A 14,889-nucleotide genomic window follows, 5' to 3' on the forward strand; every position below is an offset into this window, starting at 1 on the left:
AGAATTCCTGTCCTTGAATATGAAGTCACCAGGATCCCTGGCCCTTTTACTCACCAACCCAATGTGGTGTGGGAGAGAAGATCAGGGGAGCAGAAAGCTGTGACAGGAGAAGCCGCGGGGCTTCTGTGGGTAGGAACACACTAAAGATGTCTCAGATGGAGAGAAGTGAGAGGGCAGGTGCTCTGAGTGTGACCTCATCCTCTTCCCCTCTCTCTTTTTATCAGTCTCTCTCTCTGTCTCTCTCTCTGTCTCTCTCTCTGTCTCTCTCTCTCTCTCTCTCTCTCTCTCTCTGTCTGTCTGCCTGTCTGTGTCTGTGTGGGGTATGTGGGGGGGGGGGAGGTGAGTTTGTGTATGCATGTGTTGACTATGAGTTCAATAACACCTTCAAGCCCTAGTGAAATGGTCCTTAATCTCCTTAATGTTATGACCCTTTAATACAGTTTCTTATGTTGTGGGTATCTCCAAACAAAATCTAGTGTACAGAAATCCTAACATACCACCCCTGTGAAAGGCTCAATCAAATCCTAAAGTGGTCATGACCCACAGGTTGAGAACCACTGCCTTAGTGGCTAACCAAGGCATCAGCCCATGTGCACTCAAGTGAAGAGCTTTTCTCTCTGCCCAGCTCCTGAATCCAACTGAAGCTCGTTTTCAACTCTGCTTCCTGGTGTTGAAGATTGGCATTACAAAATCATCATTTTGATGATGTCCTATGGCTAGCCTTCAAGGCAATGTAAAAGGTAGTGTCCTAGGATGACCTGGGTTTGTCATGTGCAGGAGTCTTGTGAGCATAGGGATCTAGAAGATGGGGGATAGAGCCCTTTAATGACAGAGAAAATGTTTTAGGTGAACACAGAGACAGATTGAGCACCATTTATCACCTTAGTACAATGGAATATATTATAAGAGAAAGTTTTTAATACAGGGCCTAAAAAAGTTTAGGGACAACAATAAAGTCAGAATATAAATTATTAATACAGGATCTGATGAGAATGATTAGTCACAAGGAACCAAAGAGTCCTTGGGGAATCTGTAAAAGTTAGAAATAGCCTTCCATACATGGACAGGTACTCAGGGTGACAGCAATAGGGTGTTATTTCCTGGACATTTCTGGACCTTCTGATGCTCCCTTCCCACTTCCAGGACACACCTCACAGTCAAACAGATTCACAGATGTCCTGAGTCTGTGAACATGAACCTCATAGCATCTCAGGCAGACTCAAACAACACACACACACACACACACACACACACACAGCATTGCCTGTGCGGCACTGGCATGAGAGCTGAGAGAGACGCACAACTGTGACTGCACGCAAAATGCTGGCCTGCTGTGCTGGGGACCAGGAAATGAGGGATAATGGAACGTTCCCCTAAGGACCTAACAAACTACAAACTCTAAGCATGAGTGAAGATAAGTGTTTGGACACCCTGGGTTTGTCGACTCTTCTTTACCTCAGAAAATGTCCTGCTTTGGGTGCTGTGCAGTCTTAAGCAGTCCTGATCCTCTCTGCCTGGGAGTGCAGGGAGGGGTCCAGGGAGACCCTCCTCCTGCTGTGTGTCACCTCTGCAGCTCCACTTCTCTGGCCCCTCCCCTCCCACAGCACAACTTCAACACTGCAGAGTCTGGCAGACCTGATTGCCAAATTGGCCAAGCAAATCTTCTGCTGCAGCCCTCCCCATCTGACCCGCAGGAATCAGCATCTTTGGTGCCACCTTTGTGGATGAGGCCAGGGCAGCAGCCACTCACAGCCACCCAAGAGTGACTTCCAACATCTTTCTCAGAAAAGTGCTCACCCTGTCCTGTGACTTGCTGCCTGTACACAATGGCCTTCCAGACAGCATCTTTGTCCATGCATCTCACTGAGGGCTCCTGCCTGTGATGACTGACAGTTATTGCAACAGACAAAACCTACAGAAATGATCCTGATTAGAGCCTGCCTATACCCACAGTGCTTTATCTTCAAAGAAAACCTTGCCATAAAATCTTGCATAATCTACACTGAAATGTCCTTCTGGCTGGAAGCTAAAAAGCCATATCCAGTAAATAAAATTACATGAACATATTTCTTCTCTTTCTGCATTTTGTTTTGTTTTGGTTTTTGAGACAGAGTATTATATGTAGTCCACGCTGGCCTGCTCTCTCAGCTTTCAGGATCTGGGTTTAAAGGTGTATCACAAAACATGCAGCTAATACACCCTTCTAAGTAATCCTGGGCATCGTCTGCAAGCCCCTGCCAATGTAATGTTCTCATGGATGACACAGGCCAGAATGGAAGAGGACAGGCACACTCCATTCCTTTTGTCGCGTTCACCCTCGTCCCGCAAGGAATGACGCGACCACCGGAGCTCTTCTTGCTGGAGTTTATTCCAGGACTTAATTCACTTTCTCTCTCTCTTCCCCTCTCTTTCCTTCCTCTCTCCTCTCTCCTTTTTTCCTCTCTCTCCCTCTCTCTTTGACCTCTCTCTTTCCCTCTCTCTGACCTCTCTCCTTTCTCTTTGTCTTTCTCTCCTCTCTCTTCTCTCTCTTTCCCTCTCTCTGACCTCTTTCCACGGGCAAACCTCTCTCAGCCCCTAAGTAGGCATGGGCTGCCAATCCCGGATTGCCAGGTGGGCACTGCCCATAGGCCCACGCATATGCAGGCAGCTGATAATCATTGCGTGATCATAGCATAGGTCAGACTTTAGCCATAGGAGTTGATTATACATCTCCATCAGGTGTGATTCCACGCAGCTCTCTATACCCTTTTACAGTTATCTCTGACTCTGAGCCCAGGAATCCAGACAAAGAATACTCCAAACAGTAGCCATGATTGAGTCAGGCAGACCTTCCTGCTTGGAGAACCCTGGTGACCTCCCAGAGTCTGGTGACCCACAGCAGGGGTCACAGGTGAGGTGAGTTCAGTGGATCTGACTGGGGAGACTCAGGAAGAGAACAAGAAAGTTTACACTATCAGAGTGCAGAGACCCAGGAGGAGGTCAATGTGTCCACACTAGGGGAGTGTAAGTGCTGCACACACAGCCTGGGTCTTTCTGGTTCAATTTCTGATAAGAGCCTGAGAGTTGCTGATAGGCCCAGAGCACACATGCCCTTTGCTCTGCAAGCCTGCACCAGGGTAGGTGTATGGTGAAGGAAACACAGGGACCACTAAGATCAACTGAGGTATGTGGGACACCAGGAACTTTTGTGTGTCCCAATAACTCTGTGCCTTTTGAAGGCTAACAGGCCACAGTTCTGTCCTAAGGGGTGACACACTCACGGATACCTGGTGAAAATGCTGGAAGGGGGGCAGCAGACTTGTTCCGTGGCTGGGTTTTGGTCATTTCCCTAGTATAGTACAATCAGGACTTGTCCTATCCCCCTGCTCTCAATTAGATGCATATTCTGTGATCCCAGTTCCTGCCTGGGCAAATCTTGTATCCTCAATTCCCTGATTGAAGGAACAGCTGAGGTGTGGAGGTTGAAGGTCTCCAGGTCCTCCAAGCTCAGAGTCGGAGAACCAGTTCCTCTAGTTAACTGGACGGTATTGTAATCTCCCAAATCCTGGGCTTCTGCAGCAAACTGGAGGAGGGTCCCATGCACTCTGCCAGTTAGTGCACTGTCATTCAGGCCAAGACCATAGAGAATGCGGGACAGAGAGTCTCACTAGATTTGTCTGTACATGAGGAAATTGTGAAAGAGTGGTAAGTGTGTGTGTGTGTGTGTGTGTGTGTGTGTGTGTGTGTGTGTGTGCGTGTAGCGGGAAGGGAGTAAAGCTCAAGGAAGCAGCTGAAATGAGACACCACTTCACACCCATTTAATATAATCAAACTTAAGACCCATAAGCAAAAATGTTGGCAAAGACTTGGAGCAACTGATACAACTACACACAGATAGAGGGGAAGTACAGTGATTAGATGGTGATTTGAGAAGGCAATTTCACCTTTTCTCTGAATGTTAAACACATTTGTTCTATGACTCAACAATTCTACTTTCAGGACTTTAGCCTGAAGAAACAAGTGAATGTCTTCACACCAAGCCATGAGTTCTGTTTGTTTGCTTGTATTTTGTTTTGTTTTGACACAAGAGCTCTCTACATAGTTCTGGCTGTCTGAGAGCTCACATTGTAGACCAGGCTAGCTCCGACTCACAGATTCACTTGCCTTTGCCTCCTGAGTGAGCGCTTGGATTAAAGTCCTGTGCCACTGTGCCCAACTCAAAGTCTTGTTTGAAGGCGTGCAGGACGGCTTGATTAAAATAGCCCAAACCAGAAGTCACTCAGATGTGCACCAACAGGTGAGTGGGTGCAAGACGTTCACTCACAATCAAAGGAAAGTGTCATTTGAATCTCAGCGACATAATGCTCAATGACAGAACCTTTCACACACGACTCTTCTCCGTGAGAGGGTAGACAAGACTCTGAAGGTTCTGAATTGTATTCTATTTCCAAACATCAGCTCCAGGAAGCAGTCAGTTGGTTGCCAGGAAACAGGGCTCACGTCAACGGTTAATGAAAAGAAGCATAGAGAAACACTTGTTGTTAGTCAGAAAACAGTCTCAAACCCGAAGTGGGTGTGGCTACATGCCTCATATTTTATCCCACTATCCTAAGCTGTGGGAGTAAATGAGTGAATTTGAGCGCATACTCTTATCATTTGATCAAAAAAAAGCCCTACAAAAATAAGACAAGTGCTGAAATCTACAAAGTCCACCACTAACACTGTCTATCTGCTGAAATAAGCTTGCAACCAGCAATAGACTCAGGCTCCGGCAGAAGCAGCCGGCAGTTGTGAAACTTTGTCTTTGTCTGCCCTCTGGTGCCCAAGGTGAGCAATGCAAGAGTCGTCACTTCTGTGGTCAGTTTTCAATGCAGTTTACGGAAAAAAGACAGACTTGGTGCACCTGGGAAAACCAGAATTCCAAAAAGGCAGTTTCTCAGAGGCAAAAAGCTATGGCTATCTCAGGCCTATAGGAAGAAGATCTAGCTGTGTGGTGACAGAGATGAAATGTCTTGGGAAAAGACGGGCATACACCCCAATTTGGCACCCTTATAGGAAGACACAGTAGAAGGGAGGGGTTTCGTTTTTCTTTGCTTAGAGGACACATAAAAGAGCTTACGGATGAAAATTAGGTAAGAATGGAAATTAATGACATGGGAGACCAAGGGTAATAGGGGTGTCATAAGAGCCATGGGTGTGTAGGGAATTTTAAAAAGCATAAGGACCCTCGATACATGGATAGGTGCTCAGGGAGACGGGGAAGGGACAGCAGTCTCTTCTGATGGACATGCCTGGGCTTTCTGACACCCCCATCCTCATTTCGGAAACCCACAGTCAAACATCTTCACGGTATAGATGGGATCTCTGTCCACGAAACTTATGAAACACCAATTATGGCTGACACTTGTCACAGCAAGAGACAACTCGCTGAGGTGGTCCTTTAGAGACTCCTCAATAATGCTTCACCCTCTATGATGATATAAGAAAGTTGTGCCATGCTGTGCGGTGAAGTGAGCTGTCTTGGAGCGAAAAGTCCAGCTCCAGAAAGTTTGTGACCATACTGTGGAAAATAAACACAGGAGCTCACTCTTGTAAATCCTGTATATTCACCGAAGACCCTACCAGTTTGATGGTTCCTGTGAAACCAAGCCTGAAAGGAAGGGAGAGGATGGGACTCAAACCTGCCCTCTAGTGGATGTAAATGATTCTGACCACGGCAGTTACAGATTTTTCTAAGCAGGGAACAGGATTGGGTCAGGCTGACGTTTCTGCCACCAAAGGCACTGGTGACCTCAATAGCCTGGTTGGCAGCGGGCAAAAGAGAAAGTCTGGTAGGGAGGGGCTAAGGGATAAAGTAAGTGCTGCCTCCTTAGGGTAAGTCAGATTCAAGTGGCCTAGCAGGGGTCACCAGGGTACACATTAGGATACCCTGTGGTGAGAGACACAAAGAATTGCGCATACACACACACACACACACACACACACACACACCCTGGAGACAGGGCCATCCAGGCTCGGCTGCTACTGCCTGACACATCCCCTTTGCCCTGGAAGTCAAGCATTGTTTTTCCCCAGGTCTAAGTGTTCCACATGGGGAACAGAACACAGGGGCCTCCTAGTGCAGGTATGGGGTGTGGGGCCAGGAGGTTCTGTACCTTCCTGGACAAGGAACCTTGCTGGAAGCCCTTTTCATCAGTCAGTCAGTGCCAGAGAGCACATTCAGAACCAAATGCCAGAAGGAAGCCGTTATTACCATCATTATCCCACGGTGAGTAACAGCTCCAACCACTTCCACAGCCACTCACAGAGAATGAAAATGTCCCAACCCTCACCCACCCACCCCCACCCAGAGGTGTCTAACCTCCAAGTTCAACACTCCTCAGAGCTCCTTGTGCTTGACTGGATCCTGTGTTGGATGTCCTCAGAAATATCTGACCCTCCCAATGCCACAAGAGACCTGGATCTGTGAACGTTTTTGGCAGTTCATTGGGTGGGAATAACTCCATACCCTAGCGCTCTCTCTCTCTCTCTCTCTCTCTCTCTCTCTCTCTCTGAATGGCAAATCTATCTGTCTCTCACCTGTCACGGTCTCCCACCCGCAAGGAGACCTGCCAAGGCCTTGGGTGGCCCACCACTACCCCTCGTGGGACTGGCCTCAGATCACCTGTGTTATGTTTATGAATGATAACACACTATCCCCAATCATCTACCCTCCACAAGCTCCTCTCTGGGGTGCATCCTCACCCTCAGGCTCAGCCTCTGACTCTACACAATTGTGTAATTCTTATTCAAGTCCCTGTGCTCTGCAAAGGTCTCCTCCTGCACTGGGAAGAGGAGAAATCAAGGGCCCACATACCCCAACATGTAAACAGGCAGAAAGTCTGTCTGCCACATTACTTTAACTTCAGCGTCTTGGTCTGTGTCTGCACTGTCGTTAGGCAATGCTGTGTCTCACGGACAAGCAACAGAATATCAAGGCCGCCTCCAGAAGCTTGACCCAGACACTGTAGGCTGAGCACACGTTGTGCCTGGAAAGATCATTATGCCCGCAGGAGAGTTCCTGAATAGGCTAAGGTCACAGGCTGCAGTGTGCCTCTGACCAGCAAACAGGGGAGATCCTCCAAGAGGTCCTTTGAGACATCAGGAACCTTTTTCCTAAGTCTTGAGTCCTTGTGTTAACTTCCCCTGTAATCACATTCCCACTGTGGGGTTTTGCCTGGAAAGAAGAGTGCAGGAAGCTGTAAGTAGTACATTCTCGGGCCCCAGATGGAGAATAGGGCGGACCTTCAGGGAATTTGATCTGGGTAAGGAGAATTGCACGTGCACACCCAGTGAGAGCTCGGTGGAGAGGGGCGGGGGGGAGGGGCTCATCCCAAAAAAAATCCTTTTTGCTTCCAGGACTCATAGTTTACGGGCTCCACCTTCAAGTATACATCATCTTTTCTATTTTAGTTCCTAGCCTGAGAGGTTATGTCGGCCCTCCCCAACTCATACGTAAATATGACGTTCTCAAGTTCATAATCGCTCGTCTACTTTAAAAGCATGTAATTAGTGCCTGCCGATTCCTGTTCGGGGAAAACAGCGTGACTTTTGTGGATCTAAGGTTCCGTGATAGCCGGAGAGCGAGTTTGAGCATCCGAATGCCTTTTCGGCCTAACCTCCTGAAGAGGGTGGTTTGGGTTCAATCTCGAGGGGCTTTTAGTGCCCTTGTCAAACGGTATTGGCTTCTGCGTTCCAGCTCCCAACAGGATCGCACGGCCAAGAGCCGCGGGAGTCTCTTCTGATCCCCTGGAGAGAGCTACCAGCATTCCCCGGCTCCGCGTAGGCTGCACGACAATATTTTGCAAACTACCGGTCGAGTCCCAGGAGCGTGGCAGGTCCCTTGCGCGACCCCGTAGTCACACCACGCCCTCGCCTCATTCCCAGGAAGTGCGCCCGCCGTAGAGCGGAAGTACACACCACCCGGGGGTTGTGGGAACCGCAGTTCCGGGATGGTGGGCGGCGGTGGCGGCTCTGGCGGCGGTGGGCGCGGCGGGCTTCTCGAAAACGCCAACCCCCTCATCTATGAGCGCTCCGGGGAGCGGCCAGTGACGGCGGGCGAGGAAGACGAACAGGTGCCCGACAGCATCGATGCCCGCGAGATCTTCGATATCCGCCGCTGCTGGGCGCTGGCGGGACGGTGGGGGCTTGGGGTACCGGGAAGAAGTGATGCGCAACACACGCTGGTGGAGGGGTGTCCCGGTTAGGCATATCTGCGGAGGTTCTGATTGGGCCAAAACTTAAAGTCCCTTTTCCTTCACTTGGCACATCTCATTCGGTCCATTAATGACCCCGAGCATCCGCTGACACTAGAGGAGTTGAACGTAGTAGAGCAAGTTCGGATTCAGGTGAGTCACCGGCAGCATCAGAGTGTGGGAGCTTGTTCAAATAGTTTTAAAAGGTTCCATTATACATTAAAGGCTGGCGTTCTCCATCCACAAACAGCGAAGAGGTTGTTTTTCACTTTATGGCTGTGATTAAAACTGAAGCCCATAAAAGTTAGGTGACTTGGCCAAATCAATAAACTAAAGAGAGGGTCTCTGTGCTAGGGGGCGGTCGTGTGATCTTTCCAGTCTCTCTTGTCAACCCAGGTTAGCGACCCCGAGAGCACAGTGGCCGTGGCTTTCACACCCACCATTCCACACTGCAGCATGGCGACGCTTATTGGGCTGTCTATCAAAGTCAAGCTTCTGCGATCCCTTCCCCAGCGCTTCAAGGTCAGTGGAGTCGAGCCTAAGGGTGAAACAGCTACTGAGGAGAAGGGACGTCAGAGTGGAGACTGGAAGGATCCCAACTCGCAGAGATGAACTGCGAGGAAACGCCAAGCTGATGTGACAAGAAATACTCCAGAAAATAGTGAGGAGTGTGGCAGAAAGGGAAGCCGTAGATGGGCTTGCTGGAGGCACTGGCAGACCTTTAAGTCAATAGCAGCTGGCGGGGTCCTTGGGTAGAAGTGGATGGACTGCAGGTGGGCTTGGGTGGTGCAGAAGGGCCAGGATCAAGAGGAGTGATTAGAAGGAAGGTAGGGGGGGCTGGAGAGATGGCTCAGTGGTTAAGAGCATTGCCTGCTCTTCCAAAGGTCCTGAGTTCAATTCCCGGCAACCACATGGTGGCTCACAACCATCTGGAATGAGGTCTGGTGCCCTCTTCTGGCCTGCAGACATACACACAGACAGAATATTGTATACATAATAAGTAAATAAATATTAAAAAAAAAAAAAGAAGGAAGGTAGGGACATGGTGTCCACAGGGAAGGGACCACCCCCCTTGAATAAGGACAAACGCATAAGTCTCAGTCACAGGTTGTCTTTCTCCCAGATGGATGTGCACATTACACCCGGGACCCACGCCTCGGAGCATGCAGGTTAGTGTGGGCTGGTGGGGAAGTTGATTTTTCTTTCCCCCTAGAGCTCCAGCTGTGTGAGACTTTCCCTTTGCTATAGCAGTTTATAAGGAAGGTTAGGACTTAGGACTAGGGGTCTAAGTGAACAAAATTGCCAGATCCAGCCTAGACCAAACTGGTCTGACTTAAATCTCCTGCTTCCCATGAACTTCCCTCTGATATTCCCCCAAGGACATTGTGTCAGGCTTCAGGCAGTACTGGAGACAGACTGAGCAGTCCCTGGAGGTATGGGGACAAGCATGTATCCCGACAAGAGGGTGTGGGCACAGGTGATAAGGATATCCTGATCAAGGCTTGGAGTCCCGCGAAGGTGATCCAGGACCTTTATTGGTAGAGGTAGAATCTGTACTGAGGCTAGCAGTCTGGTTAGAGTTGCTTTTTAACCCTCTTTTTCCACCCCTCTTTCCTACCTAGTGAACAAACAGCTTGCAGATAAGGAGCGAGTGGCAGCCGCCCTGGAGAATACCCACCTACTAGAGGTCGTTAATCAGTGTCTGTCAGCCCGCTCATGAGCCAGGCTTTTGACCACCAGCCTGCACACAGGTGTCCTGGCCTCAGCTCCACCAAGAGCTTGTGGCTTTGTTTTCTTGAATCACTGACAATGAGAAACGTAACATTTTTTTCATTTTGTAATAAACCCCTAATTTATATTCATTTCCCAGCATGCCTCAGCATCTTTCATGATGGAGTCATTTGTTGTTGTAGAGGGGAATGTGGTAGTGGGTGCCTTTGCAGGGTGAGTCCGTGAAGTGCCCCCATTATTTCGTATTTCTCCCAGTGGGGCTAGAAAGATGGCTCAGCAGTTGAAAACACTTAACTGCTCTTAAAGAGGACCTGGGTTAGGTTCCGAGCACCCACATGGAGGCTTCCAACCATTTGTAGCTTCAGTTCCAGAGTATAGGAACCAGGCACACATATGGTATCCATACATGCATACATATATTCAGGCAAATACTCGTGCACATAAAATAAATCAGTAAGTTGGGTATGGTAGTGCACACTTTAGTTCTAGCACTCAGGGGACTGAGGCAGGCAGATCTCTGCTTTCTGAGGCCAGCCTGGTCTGCATAAAGAATTTCAGGATAACTAAGACTATATAGACAGACCCTATCTCAAACAAATGAAATTAAATCTCTTTTTTTAATTTTTTTTTAGCTCTTCCAATGTTTCAGTTAGCAAAAGTTGCAAATGTAAAAAACAAAAACACTTTTTTTTTTTTAAATACATAAATATACCTGAATAACCAAGCCACCAATGGGTTCAACTCAGTAGATTCAGTTGACCTGTTGTGACACTGGCCTTACTTGTGTGTGTTTATAGAACTACTTCTTCAAAAACATAAAGAACCGAGCCGGGAGGTGGTGGCGCACGCCTTTAATCCCAGCACTCGGGAGACAGAGGCAGGCGGATCTCCGTGAGTTCGAGACCAGCCTGGTCTACAAGAGCTAGTTCCAGGACAGGCTCTAAAACCACAGAGAAACCCTGTCTCGAAAAAAAAAAAAAAAACCATAAAGAACCATGTCCTAAATTGATACATGTCTTTTGTCTCAGTTTCTTTTCTGGTTGCTGTTGTAAGACATCATCAATATGGCAACTTATAAAAGAAATGTTTATTTTAGGGCTTACCATTTAAGAGGGCGAGAGACCGTGATGGCAGAGCAATGACATATCAGCAGGAACAGCTAAGAGCTCACATCCTTATCCACAAGTTGGAGTCCGAGAGAGGGGGACACTGGAATAGTGAGTCTTTTGAAACCTCAAGGCCTACCCGCAGTGAGACACCTCCTCCAACAAGTCCACCCCTCCTAATTATTCCTAGTTCTACTGACTGGAAACCAAGTGTTCAAATACATGAGCCTATCGGGGTCCTTATTCAAACTAACACCACAACTGCATAACAGTTCTTTGTCTGGACAGAAATTGAGCCATTCTGCTCTGAGAATGGAAGTGTATGCCTGTAATTCCAGCACATGAGAGGTGGAGGCAGAAGGATCAGAAGTTCAAGGCCAGCCTTAGCTACTTAGTGAGTTTAATGTCAGCTTGGGCTATTACATGAGACTGTCTCAAAACAAAAGACTAATATCCAGTATCCAGTCCTGTGCGAGCTTTCCAGAAGCAGCACTTAGATCTTTACTGTGTGTCTGTGTGTTGTGTTTGGTTCTTTTTGTCTTCTAAGATTTTCTCTCTCCTTCTTCCCACTGGGAGTCAGTTTTCCATAACTACATAAACGAAGTAATTTATGAAGAAAGCAAGTTTGGGGGCTGAAGAGACGTTCTTCTAGAAGATCTGAGTTTGGCTCCCAGCACCCATATCAAATACTCAGAACCACCTGTCACTCCAGCTTCAGAGGACTCAGCACCCTCTTCTTGCCTCCACAGGCACTCAACACACAATGTGGCATATGCACACACATACATATAAATAAAAAACAAGTCGGGGTTTGTTTTGATTTGCTCTTTTTAGAAGAAGAGGACTGGAGAGAGAACTCAGCCATTCAAGGTACTTTTTCCTCTCGCAGAGGACCCAGGTTCGATTACTGACACCCACATGGTGGCTCACAAGCATCCATAACTCCAGTTCCAGGGAATCTGATGCCCTCTTCTGGCCTCTGCAGACATCAGGCATGCCTATGATGCATAGACATACATGCTGGCCAAATTATCTTTAAAAAGTAGATTTATTTCATTGCTGTGGAGGTTGTAGTCCATTGTGATCGGTGCTGTTGTTTTAGGGCCTGTGGTATAGCAGCGCATTGCTGCAGAGCATGTGGCAGAGAAAAAAGGTTACAGTCAAGTGCATGTTCCTGAAGAGCTCCCGCTGGGCACGACCACCTCCTCCCTGTGGCTCCACTTGGAAGAGTGAGCCTTTGACACTTGGCCCTCTCGGAATGTTTGCAGAGTGAGGCTATAGCGCCCACCCTGTACATCTTAACTCTTGACCTTAAAAAAAAAGAGGAAAAAATCCAAGAGAGTTATTTTAGGCAAGTCCCACCATGTGGTGTGTTTCTTTGTCCACTGGAATGAGCTCAGGCTTGCGGGTTTGCCCAGGAGTGCTGTGTATGCTGTGACATTAACCTGCACATAGGATACCTTTGCCCACTGGTAGTGATGCCTAGGTTAAAATAGCAATACTCATTTTCTCTCTGGAAAGAGTCCCGGGGAATCCTCACCATCCATCCTTCAGGGGTTTGTGTTACCCAGGTGCTGGGTAAGAGAAGCTCGGCTCTATAAAATGATATGACCATGTCTGGGGCCTCTGCCTCCTGTTGCTCTGTACCCCGATTGCCATTTGTCATCTCAAGAGAGATCATTGTTCTCAGATCTTAGCCATTTGGAAGCTCTTTCCCAGGACTGCCTCCGGTTTTCCTGCTTCAGTCTCCTCTCTGATGGGACTGCTCACCCCTATGGGAGCCCAGACATGGCTATTGGCGGTGTCTTCATTATCAGAGAGCCTGGGCCCTTTAAGATCTGTTGAGTTATTTGCTTGTTTGTTTGTTTTAGCTTCTTGAGTCAAGGTCTCACCGAGTGGTCCTGAGTGCTGGGATTATCCATCTGTGCCCAGAAATCACCCTGCTCCGCATGCTGGTTGCTTTTCTTCCTTATCTACCCTTTGCAGGTGAGGAGTGATCTAGGAAAATATCCGAAAGACTTCCCACTACAGATAAAATACTGCTCCCTTGGCAGGAGTCGCTGTTGCCTCTGTAGAAAGGCCTGGGCCCAACCCAAACCACGGCTCCTATGCCTCAGTTCATTCTTAGCAAGAACTGGGTGTGACCACCCAAGACGGAGAAGATGGAGCCATTGGCCCATGGCATCTCTTTGGGACTGCTCTGTGCACATGTAAACTTTCCCTTGGCCTAGCTCAAATGATCTCCCAGACACTTTGGTCCTCCATTTTCACAGGTGAAAGAACTGAATGTTTCAGAGAGATGGGGTGACCCACTAGGGTGACTAGGCCCAGAGATCCTTTCCAAGTTGTGGGGCTCACCACATGGGAACCTCAGCGTGGCAAGCCCCATCTGTCTGAGATGGCCATGGTATCTGTATTCAGCCATGTTCAGAGTAGTCAGGTGCTTTTGAGTCATGCTGATTGACTTTCCTGGTGGCCAGACCACTGGAGTGAAAGATACCAAGCACTAGCATTTCAGTCCCTTTGACAGTTCTTAATTTTTTTTATTTATTTATTTATTTATTTATTTATTTATTTATGTGTGTTGGTGTTTCGTCTGCATGTATGTCTGTGTGAGGGTGTAGGATCCCCTAGAACTGGAGTTAAACACAGCTGTGAGCTGCCACTTAGGCACTGCAAATTGAACCCAGGTCCTTTGGAAGAACAGTCAGTGTTTTTAACCACTGCACCGTCTCTCCTGCCCCACTTTGACATTCTTGGCTCATCTGTCTTGGCTGTCTGCAAAGACACCACCTGTGAATACCGAACCAGCACCCAGAGAACTTTCTGGAACCCCAGCTGTGCTGTGAAGGCATAGCGGCGGTTGGAGGAGGATGAAGTTTAAGATCTCTGAGACCGTCCACCACACATATCTAGCTGTGCTATTTCTGGACTGTGATCTCTCCAGCCTCGGTTACTATGTCTACACAATGGGAATAACAAATCACAGCTAAATGAGACTGCCTCAGAGGTTAGATGACACAAATGAACACGCTCAGCTGCATTTATTTTCTCCCATCATCCTGCCTTTGACAAAAGGGTCTGGAGCACAGTATGGCTCTGCTCAGTGAAATGAATTAAGTCACAGAAGAGATCAGGGGCCCTGAAATCAGAGGGCCGTCTTGGGGGGGGGGGGGTGCTCAAATTTAGCTGTATTCATTATTTTTCTCATTGCTGTGACAAAATCCATGACGAGGGACAACTGGGGGAAGGAAGGGTTTGTCTTGGCTCACAGTTTGAGGATATACATCATGGTAAGGAAGGCATGACTTCACACATGTGAGGCCGCTGGACATGTTGCACCAAAATTTGGGAAGCCAAATGAGATGAATGCCAGTGCTCGGGTCACTTTCTCCTTTTTATAACCTTGGATCCCAGTTTATGGAATGATGCTACCCGAATTCAAGATGGGTCCTCTCTCCAGTTAAACCTTTCTGAAAACACCTATAGACACACCCAGAAGCCCATGACAATTCTAAACACAGTCAAGCTGGCAATGGAGATTAACCCTCAGAGCATCCAAGCGCTGTTTTCAGCATTTAGTCACCTGAGGGAGGAGTGGGAATGGTCCCACAGAGAAGAGGTAGGCTTGGATAACACAGGAGTTGTCTGCATTCTTCCTGGGGTCCCTGACCTTCATCAGGACAGAACATCATCCTGGAGATACTGAAGCAGAAGCAAGAGACAGTTCAGGGATTCACTCAACCTGCTCATCCAACCAAGGATGAGGAGAATACAAAGGTGTCTGCTAAGATATACCATTCTTGAGGCTTTCCACATTTCGTGTTATTTATGTCTCA

At 48.1% G+C, this 14,889-nt stretch overlaps 1 protein-coding gene across 1 annotated transcript; it reads left to right on the forward strand.

Annotated features, from left to right (window-relative positions):
• Positions 1-7,575: 7,575 nt before the first annotated feature.
• Positions 7,576-10,075, forward strand: Ciao2b (cytosolic iron-sulfur assembly component 2B). Its single transcript, XM_041650342.1, has 5 exons — positions 7,576-8,127; positions 8,287-8,366; positions 8,610-8,735; positions 9,337-9,382; positions 9,836-10,075. The coding sequence occupies exons 1-5, from the start codon at positions 7,971-7,973 to the stop codon at positions 9,931-9,933; spliced, it is 507 nt and encodes a 168-aa protein (XP_041506276.1). The 5' UTR covers positions 7,576-7,970; the 3' UTR covers positions 9,934-10,075.
• Positions 10,076-14,889: the final 4,814 nt, after the last annotated feature.

This window comes from Microtus oregoni, unplaced genomic scaffold (assembly GCF_018167655.1).
Source record: "Microtus oregoni isolate MIOR12 unplaced genomic scaffold, Mior012 000004F_ref0000308, whole genome shotgun sequence".
In the NCBI taxonomy this organism is placed as follows: domain Eukaryota; kingdom Metazoa; phylum Chordata; class Mammalia; order Rodentia; family Cricetidae; genus Microtus; species Microtus oregoni.